This window comes from Mangifera indica, chromosome 10 (genome assembly GCF_011075055.1).
Source record: "Mangifera indica cultivar Alphonso chromosome 10, CATAS_Mindica_2.1, whole genome shotgun sequence".
In the NCBI taxonomy this organism is placed as follows: domain Eukaryota; kingdom Viridiplantae; phylum Streptophyta; class Magnoliopsida; order Sapindales; family Anacardiaceae; genus Mangifera; species Mangifera indica.
Genome location: NC_058146.1, coordinates 1,274,286 through 1,293,672, shown reverse-complemented (window position 1 = coordinate 1,293,672; position 19,387 = coordinate 1,274,286). Strand labels below are relative to the sequence as shown.

Below are 19,387 nucleotides of genomic sequence, written 5' to 3'. Positions count from 1 at the left end.
GTAGTTAATTGAATGGGTTGGTCCGCTAGCTAAACACCTAATTAACTAATTTTTAAAAATAAATTGATTAATTAAGTGTTTGATTAACTGATCAATTACCCTATTAATTAATTTTTAAAAAAATTAGTTAGTTGGATGTTTTGGTGTTCCTCACCGGAACAATACCTAACCCATAAAAAGGTTAGAGCCCAATTGTGTCAACCAATTGGAAATATAACTGAATCTTTCTTCTGGCCTTGGTTGCAGATTAGGCGAATATTCTTCGTTTGATTTGATGCTTGTAGACGAGCACTTGTTAAAATTATGAGTGTTGACTAGTGTGTTTGATACCAAGATGTGCACTCACCTATCCAACGCCCATTTTATAATCAGGCATTGGAGCGACCATAAGTTGCCCACTTGCCCCCTCGGCCAAAAATAAACAACAAAACGATAACCCTTTCCCATCTCTTATTTTTTAAGTAATTACTTTGTATTATAAGCTAATCCAACACACTAGTACATACCTTGTTAGTATATCACGGAACCCACTTAACATTAGAGTGGGATATGAGTTAAATCGATTCAATATTTAGGTTTAAATAAATTAAATTGAGATAAAATAATTCTAACTTAAATTTAAATTAAATCAACTCAAATCTAACAAGTCTCGTTAAATTATAAAAAAATTTATTTTTTTTATTAAAAATTATTTAAACACATGATAATATATTATTAATATATGTATATTCAAAATTATATATATATATTTATTAAAAACCTAATTATGGCGGTAAAGTTCATCAATCTTTCTTTGTAAATCCAAACTTTGGCTTTGACAAAAAAATTGGTGAGAAAGAAAACATTCACGATTGTTGAATGATGACATCAAGTTAGACATAATTTGGAACTTACCTCAACGACTTTGGTTTATGTTTTTTGGCTGTATCATAAAATTTTGAGTGGTTACAGTGAAGCACTGCTCCGCAATTTCGTGTACCAAATGTCAGGTCTTACTAGTTTTCTAACTTTTTTAATGAGAATTAGACTTGGTTTCGTCATGAACAGGTTATATCAACTATAGGAAGACTTAAACTTCAATTTAAAAGATGTAAGGTGACCCCACGACCTGACCTCAGGAATCAAATAATTTTTTATGAGACGAAACGGATCATTATTTAAATTGTATGATTCTTATTATTGTTATAATTTATAAAACTATATATTATTGTATGATTCGGACGGTTACCAACAGACTTTCTGTCTTAGTTATTGTATTACCAATTAATTATTTATGATTATACGCCCAAATCCCAATTAATCCTACTAAATTACGTTTAGATGATATTGGCTCGTAATTACGGAGGAAACAAATACCATTGACTCAAATTTCAATTTAATATTACCCAATTTACATTTTACAAAGTCTCGAAGGGTAATTTAAATGACAAAACAATAGACTATATATAAGAGAGTATAAGTTTAAGTTTTTCTAAATGACATATTAAAATTAAACTTTTGATTTATTTAATTAGGTTGTCCTACTCAATATAATTGATTCGGTCCTGAAAATGATAATCTAATCTATCAACCATATTTCTCTTCTTTGTCATGTAAAAGACCAATACAAAGGAATAGGGAGACACATATATATAGGCATGCATGTATGCGTATATGAATACTTTGAAAATAGGTTTTTCGATTATCAGATCAAACTACATTAAAAATTTATTACCATTTTGTTTTATTTAAATCTTATTTATCTTACCTTGTAGTAAATATCAATGTCCAATCCATAAATCCCCAATATATCACTATTGTAATATAACTTACATAGCACTTTAAATTGGATACATCAATTACTGATAAAGAAATCTCTTCAACAAGGTTATTACATTTTTCTGGACGGGGTTTCAACTTCAAACTCTTAGGGCTTATATTTGCTGAAAGTAATAAAATTTATTAGATCCAACAATCAAATTTTAACAATAATGTTTAGGGGTATTTTTGCCATTTTAATTTTATTTAACTGATAGAAATATAATCTCTGAAATTCGAAATGTTTGATTGCCTTAGATAAAATTAGGTATTGATATTGGGATTTTCCATTAATAATAGTATTTTTTTTTTCAACTTTCTAAATTACATTTCCAAAATAAATACTTTCTATTTAAAACAAAAAGTTTTTTCCAGACAAGAAAAAAGGCATCCACGTGATAGCCCAAAATTATTCTGCTATTTTCTGAGTAATACGACAGCCACTTTCTGCTATGTTCAATTTTTGTTATGTTACAAACAAGAACTCACTCTTGTATTACAAAGGAAAACATGTTGTAGACCAAATAAATTAGGCATAACTAGAGGTGTGTTCGATCGGAACCGATCTTCAGTTTGAACTAATTTGAGCTCAACCAAATTTGAAAGAAATTGAGTTTAATTTAATATTGTAACCAAATTAAAACCCACAAAAATAATACTCTTATATATATATATATATATATCTAAATAATAATTAAAAATTTTTAAACTCATAAATTTAATAAATCAAAAACCCTAAAATATGAGCTCAAAATCGAACTCACCAAAAGTGAGCTCGGTTGAAACAAGTGAGACAATCTAACTGAAGCCAATGTGATTAATGTAGGGTCATTTTCTGTTGAAGTTCAATTAACACAAAGCATACAAGGGTCAATTGACAATGATAAATGAGAGGTGTCCCTTATTTTTAGCCAGAAGACACAATAATATTATCATACAATAAGCCTAAAGTGGGAAGGTTCTCAATAATAATATTATTATTAATTATTGTCTTGAAAAAACAAATAAGCATATTTTATTATAAAAAAATAACCATAATATTTAAGTTGAAGCATGTTACATGCTTGTATTATTTTTGTAGCAAGAATGAATATTTTTTACTTCAATAATAATTTTTTATTATTTAAGTTTGGAAAACTTTTTGCCCCAAAACTTTTTGTCATCCTTATTAATCAGTGTATGAACATTTTCCACCTTTATTGTCATTAACATTGTCATCACAATTATTATTATTGTTAGAGCCAGTTTGGTTTTAAAATTTAAATATTATTTTGATAATTTATTTTTTATTATTTTATTTAATTTATCAATAATAAAAAATTATAATAATTTTTTATTATTAATATTGAAGTGATAAATAATATAAATGATAATCAGATTATCATCTTCATTTTAAATATTAAAATATTACTAATATAATCTTGATTATGTTATAATTATATTATTATTTATTAATTTTATAAGATAAAATTAAATTTATTTTTAATTAATATAATAAAAAGTATTTAAAAATAATTATATTTTTGTATGACTGTCCAAAGACTCTCTCTCTCTCCTCTGTTTCTCCGCTGACATGGCGGTAACCTAACCCCACATGCCGGCCTCATTTCATGCTTGTGGGCCAGCCTTGTCCCCTTCGTCGTCCGACATTCCCAATTTACTAAAACTCTTCCATCGGCGTCCTTCCAAGCTCCCTCTTTGTCTCCGACCACTGGATGGGTCCCATCTTGCTGACATGTCCTCTGACGTGTCACTTCCTCAGAATCCTCTCACTCCCGATAAAAGGCCACACAGTGCTCTCCGAATATCACAGACTACACTAGACCACACAACTCTTCTTGGCCCCTCTTTCTAAAATGGCTGTTGATTCCGCTCTCTCATCGCCGCTCGGCCCTCCAGCGTGTGAAAAAGACGCGAAAGCTTTACAATTTATTGAAGAAACCACGAGAAATGCCGACACTGTTCAAGAGACGGTTTTGGCCGAAATCTTGAGCCGAAACGCCGAGGTTGAGTACCTGAAACGTTTTAAACTGGACGGAGCCACTGATCGGGAGACTTTTAAGTCGAAACTTCCGATGATTACTTATGAAGATCTTCAGTGTGAAATTCAACGCATTGCTAATGGTGATCGCTCGCCAATTTTGTCAGCACATCCTATCTCTGAATTCCTCACCAGGTGTGTATTTTTATCAATTTCCTTCATCCTTCAGTAACAAATGCAGCAAAAACAGACAAATTCAAGTTCAATTTTGTTCTGAATTTCTCTTTCTTATTTAAAAAAATTGCAGCTCTGGAACTTCTGCTGGTGAAAGAAAGCTCATGCCTACCATTCAAGAAGAGCTGGATCGTCGCCAGTTGCTTTACAGTCTCTTAATGCCAGTAATGAATCTGTAAATATCAATCAATTTAGGATTTTTTTTTTATGATTTTCACTCATGCTTCAAACCTGATCATAAGAATGTGCTTCGTTATTTACTAAACCGTGTTTTTGATGCAACAGTTATGTGCCTGGATTGGATAAAGGCAAAGGCCTGTATTTCTTGTTCGTGAAATCTGAAACAAAGACCCCAGGCGGCCTCTTGGCTCGCCCGGTGCTCACCAGCTACTACAAGAGTGCCCATTTCAAGGCTAGACTATATGATCCCTTCATGGTCTACACCAGCCCCAACGAGACCATCCTTTGCGCCGACTCATTCCAGAGCATGTACTCACAAATGCTCTGCGGCCTGTTAGAGCGCCAACAAGTCCTCCGCCTCGGCGCAGTCTTCGCCTCCGGCTTGCTAAGAGCCATCAGATTCCTCCAGCTCCATTGGCAAACACTTGCCGATGATATCGAAACCGGCGCACTGAATCAAAGAATCGCAGACCCTATCATAAGAGATTGCATTCGTAAAATTCTTAAGCCTGACCGGGAGCTTGCGGAGTTTATCAGAAACGAATGTTCGAAAGAAAATTGGGAGGGAATTATCACCAGAATTTGGGCGAACAGTAAATATTTAGACGTGATTGTCACGGGAGCTATGGCTCAGTACATTCCTACTCTTGATTATTACAGCGGCGGCTTGCCTTTAGCATGCACGATGTACGCTTCATCTGAATGTTACTTCGGCCTTAACCTTAACCCCATGTGCAAGCCATCGGAAGTTTCTTATACCATCATGCCAAACATGGCTTATTTCGAGTTTTTGCCTCAGGAGTCTAGCTCAGCCGGGTTGACTCGTGACCCACCACCAAAGCTCGTTGATCTTGCGGATGTTGAGGTTGGTAAAGAGTACGAGCTTGTTATCACCACTTACGCAGGCTTGTACAGATACCGAGTCGGTGACATTCTCCGAGTCACCGGGTTCCACAACTCAGCCCCGCAGTTCCATTTCGTCAGGAGAAAGAACGTCTTACTAAGCATTGACTCAGACAAAACCGACGAAGCTGAGTTGCAAGCCGCCGTCCAGAACGCCTCCCAACTCCTACGTGAATTCAACGCCAGCGTGGTGGAATACACCAGCTACGCGGACACAAAAACAATCCCGGGTCACTACGTGATTTGCTGGGAGTTACTCGTTAAAGACTCGGCGAATTCTCCCACTAAAGAGGTGCTGAACCAGTGTTGTCTAGCAATGGAAGAGTCACTAAACTCAGTGTACCGACAAGGACGAGTTGCGGACAACTCGATCGGGCCACTGGAGATACGCGTAGTGAGAAACGGAACGTTTGAGGAGTTAATGGATTATGCAATATCAAGAGGTGCCTCGATCAATCAGTACAAAGTGCCAAGGTGTGTCAACTTTACGCCAATCGTGGAGTTACTGGATTCAAGGGCAATATCGGCGCATCTTAGCCCAACTTTGCCGCATTGGACCCCGGAGAGAAGACGGTGATCCGATAATTACTCAGTGCACCGACCAGGGGAAGTCAATGCACGGAATCGAAGTAGAGAATCTCTTTGCATTATTAAGGGGTATTGTGTTAGGGGAAAGGATGTGACGCTTTAGCATGTTTGCCCCAATGAAATTTGTCTATTTCATGTAACTTAAGATGGCAAAATGAAGATTCTTACAGGACATTTTTATCTTTTCGTCCTTCATTTGTTTATGATGCTTATCAATTCAACTCTTACAAAAGACAAACAAATTATTACGCAACACTGCTGTATTGATTATAACAAATATCAAATAGCATCCGGGTGAGTTTGAGTGAAATCGGATGGGTTCAAGCTTGAAATAAATAATAATACGTCATACTTGAATTCGAGATATGAGAGGCTTGGCTTGATAAGTTGCTAACTCGAATTTCTATTCTTAGTTGTTGGATTTACACTTGAAGCAAGGCTTGAACTTTCTTTTTTCTAGACTCTTTTTCATCTTTCAATTTTTTCTATATCTATTTTATAAAATAATATGATATTACCAATAATGAGTAGAATCTTCACATCAATGTTGATATCAAAGTTTTAAAAAATACTTCAAATTTAAAAATAGGGTTAAAAATGTATTTTCATCAAATGATAATATCATAAATAATAAATAAAAAATAGAGGATGACAATGGTTGAATAATATTACTATGATATAGTATGAGCTTATGTAAGCTAAACTCGATATATAAATTATAATTTATATTTTTCAAAATTTATTTTATTCAATTAGGTCTATATTTAAGTTCAATTTAATTGTTTTCACCTCTAATCACATCTAGATAGTAGAGTAATCATCTCACTAAAAATATAATCTAAAAGGGGTGGATATTTATTCATTAATATCCTTCTCCAACAATCAAGATATTCAGATGACGAGTGGGCTGGGGTTAGATGAATGAATCACCCAGCAACATTTAATTTGGAAGTTGAAGGGCATTAAAGTTATTGATGTTCATTGTTTGTTGCTTAAGCGATCTTGCCAACACTTGGACATAAACAGTTGCTTGATAATTCATTTTGCTGTGCTTTTGGAACAAGGTATTCCCATTGTCGTTGTCCGCAGGTACTTCAGTCGGCCTCAAATCCAGCCACGCTCAACATACATTCTGCAAAAATATATGTTTGATTGACTCAAATTTTGTATTTATATATTTTATAAATTTAAAAAAATTATTTTTACCATTAAAATTAATATTTAACTTTTAAGCTAAATTGAAATTCAACTTATAATTTGCATTTTGACAATATGTCTAAGAAATAGTCGTTCACTCTAATAAATATTATTTTTAATACCTTTTACAATAGCACATGTTAAAAATATTTTTTAAATGCATTAATAATCTTAGCATGTAACACGTTAATATAATTTATTATATGTTTAGTATATAGTCAATGCCCTAGAAAGAAGAATCCTATTCCTACCTTAATAGCTTACCTCAATTTCAACCATCTTCAGATACCTATAAATCAATAATTTAAGTATATTAATTAATTTCATTTGCTAATTAATTAATTAATAATGCTATAACTTTCGTACCTTATATATAAACAGTATCATCATATTCATAAGTTTTATTTATTTTAAATGATATAATTCTTGTAATTATAATTATTAATTAACAAATAATTCTAGAATCAGGAGAGTTAATTAATAAGATTAAGAAAAAGACGATGCCACATCAGCTTACGATTGGACAGGTCAGCTATATTTTATTTCAATCTTGCATTGCAATTACAGTTGGCGGCCAAACATTAGAAAGAGCAAGGAGAGCCAAGCGAAAGAAAGCAGGAGAGTTCGTGGTTGTTATTGCGTATGGCGGCCTTGCTCTCTTTCCTCTCTACTATTCCTCCTTCCGCCTCTCAACGTCGTCGTTTTCTTCCTGTCACTGACTTCTCTTTCTCTTCTCCTCCTTATCTCCGCTCCGTCTCGGATAATTATGGAAAACGCCGAACCTTATTTCTTTCTTCGTCATTGCCGTCGTCTTTTGATGATCTTGACTCCGCATCGAATTCGAGCTCCGCTGGTTCCTCTGAGGTCTTCTTTCTTTTGCTTATCATTTTTTTTTTAAGTTTTGTTTTTTGTGATTTTTTTAAATTACTAGGAGCTAATCGGTGAGCAGTTCTTTGAAAGAGCTTTGATGGAATAATAATTTTAGTTTCAGCTTTTTTATTTACTTTGAATGAGTAAATATTTAGATTTTTGTTGCTTGTTGCGTTTTAGAATTCCAGATGTTGCTTCTATTCACTTGTAATTGCATAGTTAAGTTGCTTAGCAGATGTATGTATTTATTATTTTTTATATATATATATATATTTTGTCGAGATTCGTAAGAGTTTCAATTGATTCGATTCACCAATTCTGGAATTGTTTGAACTGCTAATTTGAAAGTTCAGATGTTGAATTTTGATAGTTTTTGGTGAAAGATACAGATAGAAGATAATTCTTCTGACTTTTAGGTTCTTCAGTTCGCTTAGCTAGTAGAAAAGAACTAAAAGTGTCAAATGAACTGGGAGGTAATGAAGTATCAGTAATTAATTTTTTGTGAGCTTTATTAGTGTTATGAGATGAACTGGACAAAAATGTTGACATTGAGACGTGATTACAAATTAGTTAGCAACTCGTGAAACATGGAATCAGTTAGGAGTCAACTTTTCAAAATTTTTGGGCAAAAATACTGAGTGTTAAGGCTGATATCTCTACATTTATAAACGCCCAAGGATTGTGCTCAAATAATCGCAAGACATGTGGAGAATATTATAACATTTCCACAATATTATGAGTTTCTCCATGAGGTGTACATCTGGTGTGGGGAATCGGTGAAAAAATCCACTGTTGGAACAAATCCACCGGAATCGTATGCTTGAAAACCATGGGTATATTAATACTGTGCTTAAAACTCATTTGATTTTGTTATGAAAGAAGAGTATTTATAACCATCGGTGTAGTTACGTGAATTACGGTGCCCGCTACCCAATTAAGGGCTGAGGGATACCGCATATTTATGTTGCATTCTGTAGATGTGTGTGTATGATGCTCTAATTATTTTAGGAAATGTTTTAAGTTTTCTCTGGACTGTTTTATTCCAATTATTGTCAGATGCCTATATTTTGGCATGCTGATCATACAGTATTGATTTTGAACTTGATATTGTATTTTTCTTCTTTTAGAAATCGGTCCTCTCAGATATGATACACGAGATAGAACCATTGGATGTGACACTTATCCAAAAAGATGTTCCTCCCACCACCTTGGATGCAATGAAAAGGACCATCTCAAGCATGCTAGGCTTACTTCCATCAGACAGGTTTCAAGTTTCTATTGATGCTTTGTGGGAACCCCTCTCTAAGTTATTGGTTTCTTCAATGATGACTGGGTATGTTCATCTTTGCACACATTTGCAATCTTTTATGTCTTTGATACTTTGTTTTTGGCTAGGAAATTTTATTTCTTGTGCTGTTTGACATTTTGGTAGTTGTGTTGTGAGGTAGTGGTAATCCATAGTATTTTTTTTTTTTTTTTACCAATTCATGTTCGCTTACTTCAGATGTATTTATACTGGAAACAGATTTTGCGCTAAATGTTACTCAGATCATTGTTTATCTTCATACTTTATGGGTCATAAGATATTTTCAGTCATGGTTGTTAGGTTCAAGTATGGTTTATTTCTTTTTTTTATTTTTTTAATCTTGAACCGTAGGTATACGTTGCGGAATGCTGAATATAGGCTTTGCCTTGAAAGAAACCTTGATATAAATGAAGTAAGTCATGAAAGTCAGACACCAGAAAGTTCCAAATTTGATTTGCAAGAGATGTTTCTTAGTGGCAAGAAAATAGATGAACAATCTTGGAAAAATAACTTCTTTCCCGAACTTGGGAAAACAATTGATGAGCCATCTGAGGATATTGGTTGTGAAGGCTTTGGTGAATTGTCCCCTGAAGTTCAGCATTATATTCATCGTCTGCAGTCTCAATTATCTTCTGCAGAAAAGGTGTTGGATTCTGGGGAACCTCCCTTTGCAGAAGAAATTATGGTTCTTTTTCTTTTTTTTCTTTTCAATTTGTTGAATCTCATAATTGACAAATAGACTACTTTAAATATTCTTTTGTAGACCTTAATGGGGTGCTTTTCAAGCTAGACTTCAGTTATTGGTATTCATTTAGCCTTGCTTGTTTCTAACATCATTTGTACATATGATTGTTGGCACTCATAGAATGAGCTACAAGTATAAGAAAACATCTAGAAATCTGCAACGTGTGTCGTAATAAATATTACTTACATCACCCTGTTTTAACAGATTGACCATTTACAGCTTTGTTGAACGGAGCTCAATGGGTGGTCATTTGTTGAGATCACTCTAACTTGATGTGGTTTTACAAGTTTTCTTGTCAGTGTTGAATGTGTCTTTCAGTGCATTTGTATTTGTATTCAGATGAGGCTTGTCAGTATTTGTGATACTTGCCATTTCTGATTTGAATTTCACTCTATCTCTCTTTCTCATGCCTGTGCACAGAGATGCTGCAGCCACTGCATGCAGACCCCTCTTTGATGTCTTTCATTATTTTCAAAATTTACTTTTTGCAATTAAAGATATTGGAGCTCAGTGCAATGAAAAAATTGACTGGCTAACTTATTTGTCTTCTTTATCTTACAACATGATTTGGAGTATGGAGTATGATACTTATAAATAAACATCAAGCGCTGAGTGTTGCATGTTTCCTTCTCCCTTTTAATTCAGATTGTGGACATTTTCTTCTTTTTCTTATCTTAAATAGGCTGTTTCGTTTGCTTAGGATGTGGCCTCATATTTCCTGTGTTTGCTTTACTGAAGGAACTCTGCGAGGTTAAAAGGAAAAGTGCTGCTCTTCAAATGCAACAGTTCGTTGGAGAAGAAAAGAATGATTTGCTGGACTACTTAAGATCCTTACAACCTGAGAAGGTTTACCTTAATGCTCAAAACGAATCAGAGCTTATTAAGCAATAAAAAAATCCTTTTTCTGTATGCTTTCCACTTGTGAAATTTTCATCTGGATTCATATTTCTTTGGGATAGCAAATAAAAGTAATGTGTCATCTTTTGATGCAGCTTTTGCATGCCTTAATATTTACTTGGTGATTTTTGAGGTGGCATTGGGACATTTATGTACTAGTTCCACATAGAGCCTTTTCATATCTATCTGCTTTAATGTTTTGATTAGCATGTTGACTGTTTGTTTTGATGTGTTTGGTGTGTTTAGGGCTGGATTCGAGCCGAGCCGAGCTTGGTTCGCAGCCAGCTTGAGCTCGGCTCGATTCATATATGGGCGGCTCGAGCTTGACTCGGCTCGGCTCGAGTTCATTTCGGCTCGACTCAGCTCGTTTTTCATTATCAAAATGACATCATTTTTAATATATATTGATCAAAACGACGTCTTTTTGTATAAAAAATTTTTAAAAAAAATCTACCAAGCCAGCTCGAGCTCGATCGAGCCAAGCAGAGCCCGGCTCGTTTCGGGCTCGAGCTCAAGTCCAGCCTTAGGTGTGTTAAACCTTTTTGTTATCACCTTGTCATTGTCATTGTTTGTGTAAACTAATCATGAGATACTTTTTCCTTTATATGTATCTGGTGCTCAGTTTGATGGTAATCATAATTTTACTTCTCGATTTAGTGCTCTAGAATTCATTAGCCTATAGTCCTACCTGGCCACTTCTATTGCCTCTTCAGCTTATTTTAATTATTTGCTATCTTGTAGAATAATTTTTTTTTCGATACTGCTAAATTTTAGTCTAATTCATGTCCATGGTTGTATAGGGATGAAGTGTGGCTTTTGGTTTACTGTTGGCCGTGCTTGGTGCAAAGCATCAGGTTATAGCAACATGATTTTATAGTACATTTTCTACATGTTTAACTTTTCTTGCATGCAATATAGTTATAGTTTTCCTGTTATATATGTTTTGGATTATTGATGTTTACTTTGGATATAGAATCTTTCCAGCGGTAATTTGTTACGGTTTCTCTGTATCTTGATGTGCGTGTTTCTTGGGCAATGAAATTCAGGTTGTGATTGCCACATCTAATGCAATTGCTTTTTGAACAGGTAGCTGAACTATCAGAGCCTACATGCCCTGAATTGAAAGAAACAATCTACTCTGTGGTCCATGGTCTCCTTGCAACTCTTTCCCCTAAAATGCACTCTAAAGCTCCTCCCTCATTGGAGAACACCGCAAGTGGAGTAGTGAATATTGGGAGTGAAGATTGTGCTGAACTTCTGGAAAATACTTCACTTCAGTTCCAGCCACACATATCGCTAACAAGGGACTATCTGGCTCGTCTTCTTTTCTGGTTAGTCCAACATCTTTCTCTCCTCTTTAGCCTACTTTTTGTTTTTTTTTTCTTTTTAAATAAAAAACCTGCAGTCAGGCATGTTTGGTTTCACACTTGGAAAAATTCACCTGAGCCTGATATCCCAGAAACTTTCTTTTTCTTCCTCTAAGTTTTTATTAGAAAGCACAAATTGTACTTTTTTACTTCCTTTTAAGATTTTGATTAAAGAATTTTACACTGATTCGACTGTAGTACTAGTGCCCAAACAGTGGAATTATGAACACTGAGATTGTTGAATGCATCTAACTGCATTTCCGTGTCCGAATCATTTCTATAGTGCTTGAGCGCGTAAAAAAAACACCTGTCAGCCTCCTCTAATTTTTCTACCCTGTAATTTAGTATGGAGCATGCAGGTTTTTAACCAGTAAGATATTGAATTTTTGACGCACTCTCTTGTTTTCTCCGGTCAGGTGCATGCTGTTAGGACATTATCTCCAAGGTCTAGAGTATCGGGTGGAGCTGATGCGACTTCTTTCATTGACAAGTGATGCTGAAAGTAGTGTATTTGGAGATGGACAAGTTGCTTGAGATCTACTGTCTATTACAAATGCTTCGATCTGTAGATAAGCAAGATGATCGGAGTATACAGCATTTGTCTTCCAACATGAAGAAGCTGAAAGTGATATTCAAGCTTAGGCCAAATAAGCTTTTGCGGATAGTGAGCTCATTAATGCCTAAAAGGATACATTTTCTTTATTTGAATTATGGATATATAGCCGTAAATTTGAAATTTTTTCATTGCTTTCGCAAAAATAAAAAATTCGAAGTTTCATTTTTAGTCTGTTCTATTTTCTGTTGGTGGAATAAAGATGAATAGGTCATAGACCCATTGCAGGTTCCGGAATGGGAAATTTTGGTGGCCGAGATAAGGATAGATTCGAATCGAATCGACTCAAGTTTAAACTCAAATTTATGTTCGATTCAAATAAGTTGGACTCAAACTAAAGTTTTAGCTTAAGTTTGAGGGTTGATCAGCTATATTTTGATAGAGCATTTCTTCTTCAACAATATTTCTTGTCTTTCTCTGTTAATTTGTAGTCTTATAATATCACTATTTACTTTTTATTGAGTTTGAACTTGAATTTGAGTTTTTCCTTATAGATTCGAACTGAGTTTAAACTGATTTTTGTTTTAATTTATTCAGCACAAATCCACCTAAGCATCGAATCTTTTTGGTTTGATGGAGGATTGTAATCCAAGTTGGTGGCTTAATTGAAGCTTGGAAGCAATGTTTTCAGATTCAGACTAGGCGTTAAACTAGTCAAGGGGTCGGTTCGAGTCGCAATCGATCAATTAAACATATGACATCAAAATGATGTCAATAATATATATAAAATTATATTTCCAATCAACTGATATCTTTGTCCAGATCATATGCAAAAACCTAGGTTCAACCGGCTAGTCTCGTTTAATCTGCAGTAAAAACTTTCTTCTTAATTACTTAAGATTTTGACCAATCGGATGGGCATAATATGGAGTTTATTAAATATTATATTATATTATTATTTGATTAAGTTAAGTATGAAATGATAATAGATGAAGTTGAAGGTTTAGATAAGGGAGACTTTATCAAATTCATCCAATAAAATTTTATTATTTATCATTATGTAATTCATTAATGAATTTAATAATTTTCTTTCTTTCAATATTATAAGTGTTAGTATAATTAATTGTTTTTTAAAAACTAATTATTCTAAATATAATAAAATAGGAAAATTTAAGAAGAAAATTAACTACTTCATCATCCTGCATGTTTCCCATTTGCAAACTTATATTAAAATTTTGATTTTAAAAAATACATAAAAATAGAAAATTATATTTATATAATTTTAAATTCTATAATTTATTGAGCTTATGAAATATAAGGAAGTTGAATCTCCATGGATATTCCGGAAATATATGATAATTGTCTCTAAAGTGAAAGCTAGCGGTAAAAAGATTCTTCTTCTTCTTCTCTTCCTATATTTTCTCCCTATTCATTATTATCATCATAATTATAATTCCATGCCAGAGAAGAGTTTGGATTCGGAAACTCTTGTTCCCCACAACCCAAACTCAAACTCTGGTAAAATTTTCTAATACGACGTCTCTTCAAAACCCTACGGTACAAAACCAGTTTTTCCGAATCTCTATCTTTCTCTGCAAGCCTTTTTGAACTTCCAATGGAAGAAAGAGGTGAGGGGTATCCCTCTCAGTTGTATTCTTATAATGGTTTGCCTTCTTTGCATCAGGGAACTTCGGCAATGGCGCCGCAAAACCCTAATTCTCAGAGCCACCCTGCTCCAATTCTTAATTTCGTGAACCGTTCTTATTACCAAAACACTCTAGTACCAAATCCAGTCACAATGCGGACCCACCACCAGGCTGATTTTTGGCATCCTTTAAACATGAACACAAACGCAAATTTTCTTATTGGTCAGACGCCTTCGCGTCAGTATGGTGATCAGTTTACTGGTTTTGACAATGGTTTGTATGGCCAAGGCCAAGGACAAAGCCAATCCACTGCTTCTCGTCAGTATTTGTACGGCCAATCTTCTTCTCTGGATCATCAGTTCCTTAGTAATAATAACACTAATAATAGTAGCTTATTCGTGGATACTCCGTTTCCTATTAACAATGGTTATTCATCTGTGTCTTCTCCTTTCCAATCTCAAATATTTAACGATCTGGAGAGTCGAATGAGAGGGCTGAGAATTGATTCTACAGTCAGAGGACAAACGGCTGCTTATAATCCAAGACATTACCAGGATCTAAATCTCTTCAATTCGTCTGCATTGACTTCCGGTTCCCGTTTTAACAATTTCTTCCATCGTGAGAGTCAATTTAGCGATGATTTCAGAAGCGAATATTTAGCCAAGCCTAGTTCAACTCGCCATAGATCAATCAGAGCTGATCTCTTGAGGCCTGGAAGATCCATTAACGAGTCAGCAATCGACTTGCCGTCTTCATCATCTTTCGGCAGGGCCAGGACGGCGAGACAACACTCGAGTAACACTTCTTTGGAGGTGCTACGCGGCCGTGTGTGCTCGGTAGCTAAAGATCAAAAGGAGTGCCGTTTTTTGCAGAAGAAAATCGAAGAGAGAAATCCGATAGACATCGAAATCATCCTTATGGAAGTGAAAGATAATTTGCCTGAGTTAATGGTGCACCAATTCGCTAATTATCTTATTCAGAAACTGATTGGAGTATTGAATGAACAGCAATTGACCCAGCTCATTCGTGCGGTTGTCAGTTCTGAACAAAAGCTTTTCAGGGTTTGCGATGATGTGCATGGGTATGAATAACTAATGCATTTTTTAATCTCTTCATCTATATATATATATATTATTTGGGATTCCATCACCATTCTTTTTAAGATTTGTTCTTTGTTTCAGGACTCGGGTTATGCAGAAATTGTTGGACCCTAGCGAAATCCCACAAATGCAAGCCTTAACAGTGGAGCAACTGTCTATTCTTTTATCAGCTCTGAAAAAAATTGCCGTCAATTTGTGCAAGAGTTCCAATGGGCAACATGTGATTGAACGATGCTTCCAAAAGTTTTCCAATGAATATACTAAGGTAATTGTAAGGTTACTAGCTACTTTCTCTTAATGACTTGCTATATCAAACTCTTGAATAGTATAGCTTTTATTAATTTCTTATATTATTATTTTTTGGCTTGGATTATCTTATATATAATTTTGGGTGTAAGGTTTGAGATTTAAATCTGGAATCAAAAAGAATAAATTTCTTCAATCTCAACAACTAAAGGTCATTATCATAAATCATTAATTTGGTAAAAAAAAAATTATTTAAAATGATGATATGTTATTATATAAATTTGTGCGATAAACTTTGAATGTTGTCGTCTTTTTACCAATAAAGGAGCTAGTGGAAGAAATAGTAGAAAGTTGCGTGGATTTAGCAACAGAGAAAAGCGGATGTTGCATATTGCAACACTGCATCCTTCATGCAAAGGAAGAGCACAAGGGACGCCTCATATCTGAAATTGCCACAAATTCACTTGCTCTATCAGATCATCCTTATGGGTATTCTCCATTCTCCATTTCAATCACATCCATCACATATTCTCTTTCTCGAAACATTGTTTTTTAATAATAAATTTTACTAATTTATCTATATAAACTGATAACGTATGATTTATTTTCTCTTATTTTAGGAATTACGTTGTGCAGTATATTCTACAAATGGACATACCTCAAGTTACCGCAAACATTCTTTCGCAGCTTGCTGGGAATTACTTCTCTCTTTCCCTCAGCAAGTATGCGAGCAATGTGGTGGAGAAGTGTTTGAATTTTGCAACAGAAGAACAACTGACTGCCATTGTAAGCGAGATTGTTCACCATCCAGACATTTTGGTTCTTATGTTAAACAATTTCGGAAACTTTGTGATTCAGAAAGTCTGGGAGCATTGTAAGGTTAGATCATCTTGCTTTATCCAAGAATGCCTTCTTCAATCTTTTTGCCCTATTTTATTTACTGGCTTTATCATCTTTGTCGCGGCTTACTGAAAAAGTCTGTAAATAGAGGTTTTTTTTTACACATCACGGCTAGGTGAAATTGCAAGTGTGAAGCTAGAGGTTCTGAGTTTGACTCCACACTCTTACTCATACTAACACCAATTGATATTCGACCCTACTGAAGTAGTAGCCAGCCCTATCGGTGGATTACTATACAGTTCTATCTTGGAATTTACCGATATGGTGGTCAAGCTCCGCTGCAAAAGAGGTGGTTGGGCTTTGCCAATTGGAGTTTCTCTGTCACTCGGAAAAAAATAATATTTATTAAAATAAAATGTTAGTTTTTCTATTAAGAAAATGTTAAAGAGTTTTCTAGCATTATTTTATAATTAAAAAAAAAAACTTATGAAATAAACTTGTAACAACAAAGTCTAAAATGGTGACATGGTACGGCTTGTGGTTTGCTTCAAGTGATGGAGCCCTAATAAAATGTTCTTTGTTCATCTGAAACAAATACAGGGACGGCCACTTGGGCAGACTCTTTATCATCATGTTCAAGTCAATTTTCCATTCCTACAAAGCCACATGTACGGGAAAAAGGTACTGGAAGGAATCATGGGAAACAGGAGACGCCAATTGTAGAGCTACATTTTCTTTCTTCCTACTAGGACCTCATCGTCGATTATTCTTGTTGTTCCGGTTGTCATTTGTTTTTTTTTTTTTTGGTTTTTGTGTGAACTAGAAAACGATTGATTTGTATGTTTGTGTGCTCACCATAGTCGGTTGTTATATTTTCTAGTAAGGGAATTTCTCTATGTAGTTGTTTTGCATTTGTCATAAAACCATTATGGTTTTGTTAATGGGATATTTGAGAGCTTTACTAAAATTTTAAGATTCTAAAAATCTGTGAATCAAGGCCTAACAGTTACCTTTTGAAAATTAAGCATCTTACAGGTAAATAATGAATCCCAATCCTCTTTCCTATAGAGAACTAAATGGTCAATTTGTTAGAAATCACACCAGGAAGAAAACCAAACCTATGTTTAGCCTTGACAATAAAAAATGTTCTAACTCATTCAAATACAGAAAGCATCTTAACACAGTTATCTTACTGTGATCCATAACTAGGAGATGCAAAATAAAGAATCATTCCTTGTTAACGCCTAAGAAGAAAGAAGCCCACTGAAAGCAAGCCTACCATGAATCAAACACCCAACTATAACCTGCCTCCAGTGATCTCCTAATGATGTAATAGTCGCTAACAAAGGTAATGGGAGGTGGTGGCAAACGAATTGGTCACAAAACCATAATGGGAAGTAATGGTCTTAGGGTTTTCAGAGTTAAGAGATACACATTAGGCTCCTCGATCAATTAAAAAATGAAACAAAAGAACAAGAATGGGAATACTTCAAATAACCATATGCATGCCTCCTATTAATATGCCTGTCTTCCAATCACATAGAAGTCACAAGCAGTTTTCTACAATTTCGCTGGCTGGTGCGAAATTCAGCTTCATTGAGAAGACCAAGCAAAATTACCTAAATACAAGAACTCATACCACATTTAACAACATGATGGCACCAGAATGATGACTTATAACACAAATCTTATAACGACAACAAAAATGCATTTTAAATTATCATCTAATACTCAATTCAACTAAATCAAATCCATTAACTTTTTTTTTTTTATTACCATAAGATCATAGTATTTACAATGCAAACTCATTCTGAATCTGATGAATCCCGGTTGGTGCTCTGCCTTACACTCCTCCTGGTTTGCGCCCCAGACTTGGATAGGTGACTCGATGATTCGCCCTCAAAAAAGATGATTTGAGCCTTAGCCAATCTCTCCTCCAATTCCTCGGTGCTGAACTCGTCAGTCCCACCAAGCTCATCGAATCCCACCTATTTCAACACTGCTACATTCAAAACCCATAAAAAAGAAAAAAAAAAAAGGCAGCTGCGTCAAACAAAATTTTCTATTGATCCAGTAACCGACCGCATAATCATCCACTTTAGCGTTTTTTATGAGTGCAAGAGTGGGGAGAACAACAATCTTAAGCCTCTCAGCCAAAAAAGGACTTTTCTCAGCATGTATTTTCACAAAACGAGTCTCTATATGTTTCTTCGCCAATATACTCAAATGCTTATCCATCACCTGCGAATAAACAAAAAATTCAAAACCTGAATGTAAATGTCAAGCGATACTTTTGATTCTACCCTTGATTCGATCGAAATAGATAGCAAGGCTCACCTTACAAGGCCAATTGTCTCGATAGAAGTGACAAACGACGCGGTCAGTGGCTTTTACGATTGAAAAGAAGTCTTTCTCGACGGGAATCTCCGAGTACACGCCGTGTCCTAGAGAGATCCAACGGTTGCGCTTCTCCGCCATTTTCTTCATCTGCTGCAGCCGCCGCTCTCTCAGAGCTTCGATATCGTCCAAATCGAGCCGATCAAGGGCGTTGATTTCTTCATCTAACTTGTCCTCCACAACTTTGGCCACTGTGAGCACTTGCTTTTCAATAATCTGAAGATATAAATTAAATTAAACATATAATTGTATGTATGAGAACGAAAATTATATATTGACGAAATTTTTTTTAAAATGATTACTTCTTGAACTTTAGAATTATCCATATTTGTTCAATGAGGAGACGATGGATCTCTTCAGCTAATCAACAGGAATAGAAGAGGAGACGGATAGGGATGAAAAAACTGAAAATTTGAACGAAACGTTGTCGCCTCGCTTCGTGAAAGTTTGGGCGGCAGTAAACTTGGGCCGGGCCTATACCAAAGTAAATTGGAAATGAATGGGTCCAGGTATGGTTTGACCAAATTAGCTTAGTTTTAA

At 34.8% G+C, this 19,387-nt stretch overlaps 4 protein-coding genes across 5 annotated transcripts; 3 read left to right on the top strand and 1 right to left on the bottom strand.

Moving 5' to 3' along the window:
• Positions 1 to 3,626: 3,626 nt before the first annotated feature.
• Positions 3,627 to 5,886, top strand: LOC123227348 (probable indole-3-acetic acid-amido synthetase GH3.1). The gene is made up of 3 exons (XM_044652119.1): positions 3,627 to 3,973; positions 4,086 to 4,187; positions 4,298 to 5,886. Exons 1-3 carry the CDS (start codon positions 3,654 to 3,656, stop codon positions 5,670 to 5,672), a joined length of 1,797 nt encoding a protein of 598 aa, XP_044508054.1. The 5' UTR covers positions 3,627 to 3,653; the 3' UTR covers positions 5,673 to 5,886.
• A 1,547-nt stretch (positions 5,887 to 7,433) lies between these two features.
• LOC123228219 lies at positions 7,434 to 12,849 on the top strand. Of its 2 annotated transcripts, none has more exons than XM_044653532.1 (6): positions 7,434 to 7,744; positions 8,878 to 9,083; positions 9,408 to 9,741; positions 10,540 to 10,647; positions 11,785 to 12,029; positions 12,482 to 12,849. In XM_044653532.1, the coding sequence occupies exons 1-6, from the start codon at positions 7,523 to 7,525 to the stop codon at positions 12,597 to 12,599; spliced, it is 1,233 nt and encodes a 410-aa protein (XP_044509467.1). In that variant the 5' UTR covers positions 7,434 to 7,522; the 3' UTR covers positions 12,600 to 12,849. The 2 variants fall into 2 exon arrangements, with proteins under 2 accessions (XP_044509467.1, XP_044509468.1); XM_044653533.1 differs by having other exon boundaries at positions 7,435 to 7,744; positions 9,408 to 9,699.
• A 1,465-nt stretch (positions 12,850 to 14,314) lies between these two features.
• On the top strand, positions 14,315 to 17,173 carry LOC123227759 (pumilio homolog 12-like). The gene is made up of 5 exons (XM_044652880.1): positions 14,315 to 15,345; positions 15,446 to 15,629; positions 15,936 to 16,099; positions 16,231 to 16,489; positions 17,051 to 17,173. Exons 1-5 carry the CDS (start codon positions 14,315 to 14,317, stop codon positions 17,171 to 17,173), a joined length of 1,761 nt encoding a protein of 586 aa, XP_044508815.1.
• Positions 17,174 to 18,191: 1,018 nt separating this feature from the next.
• LOC123227194 (thioredoxin domain-containing protein 9 homolog) lies at positions 18,192 to 19,270 on the bottom strand. Its single transcript, XM_044651891.1, has 4 exons — positions 19,150 to 19,270; positions 18,788 to 19,063; positions 18,533 to 18,691; positions 18,192 to 18,438 (listed from the first exon to the last, which is right to left on the bottom strand). Exons 1-4 carry the CDS (start codon positions 19,171 to 19,173, stop codon positions 18,256 to 18,258), a joined length of 642 nt encoding a protein of 213 aa, XP_044507826.1. The 5' UTR covers positions 19,174 to 19,270; the 3' UTR covers positions 18,192 to 18,255.
• Between the last annotated feature and the right edge of the window lie 117 nt (positions 19,271 to 19,387).

Excerpts from the sequence above, each read along its gene's own strand:
- LOC123227348 (XM_044652119.1), top strand. The coding sequence starts at position 3,654 with ATGGCTGTTGATTCCGCTCTCTCATCGCCGCTCGGCCCTCCAGCGTGT. Across the intron at positions 3,974-4,085 it reads ATCTCTGAATTCCTCACCAG|CTCTGGAACTTCTGCTGGTG; the intron begins GTGTGTATTTTT and ends AAAAAATTGCAG. Across the intron at positions 4,188-4,297 it reads TTAATGCCAGTAATGAATCT|TTATGTGCCTGGATTGGATA; the intron begins GTAAATATCAAT and ends TTGATGCAACAG.
- LOC123227194 (XM_044651891.1), bottom strand. The coding sequence starts at position 19,173 with ATGGATAATTCTAAAGTTCAAGAA. Across the intron at positions 19,064-19,149 it reads ATAATTCTAAAGTTCAAGAA|ATTATTGAAAAGCAAGTGCT; the intron begins GTAATCATTTTA and ends TTATATCTTCAG. Across the intron at positions 18,439-18,532 it reads CTAAAGTGGATGATTATGCG|GTGGGATTCGATGAGCTTGG; the intron begins GTCGGTTACTGG and ends GTGTTGAAATAG.
- LOC123227759 (XM_044652880.1), top strand. The coding sequence starts at position 14,315 with ATGGCGCCGCAAAACCCTAATTCTCAGAGCCACCCTGCTCCAATTCTT. Across the intron at positions 15,346-15,445 it reads GTTTGCGATGATGTGCATGG|GACTCGGGTTATGCAGAAAT; the intron begins GTATGAATAACT and ends TCTTTGTTTCAG. Across the intron at positions 15,630-15,935 it reads TTTCCAATGAATATACTAAG|GAGCTAGTGGAAGAAATAGT; the intron begins GTAATTGTAAGG and ends TTACCAATAAAG.
- LOC123228219 (XM_044653532.1), top strand. The coding sequence starts at position 7,523 with ATGGCGGCCTTGCTCTCTTTCCTCTCTACTATTCCTCCTTCCGCCTCT. Across the intron at positions 9,084-9,407 it reads GTTTCTTCAATGATGACTGG|GTATACGTTGCGGAATGCTG; the intron begins GTATGTTCATCT and ends CTTGAACCGTAG. Across the intron at positions 12,030-12,481 it reads CTGGCTCGTCTTCTTTTCTG|GTGCATGCTGTTAGGACATT; the intron begins GTTAGTCCAACA and ends TTCTCCGGTCAG.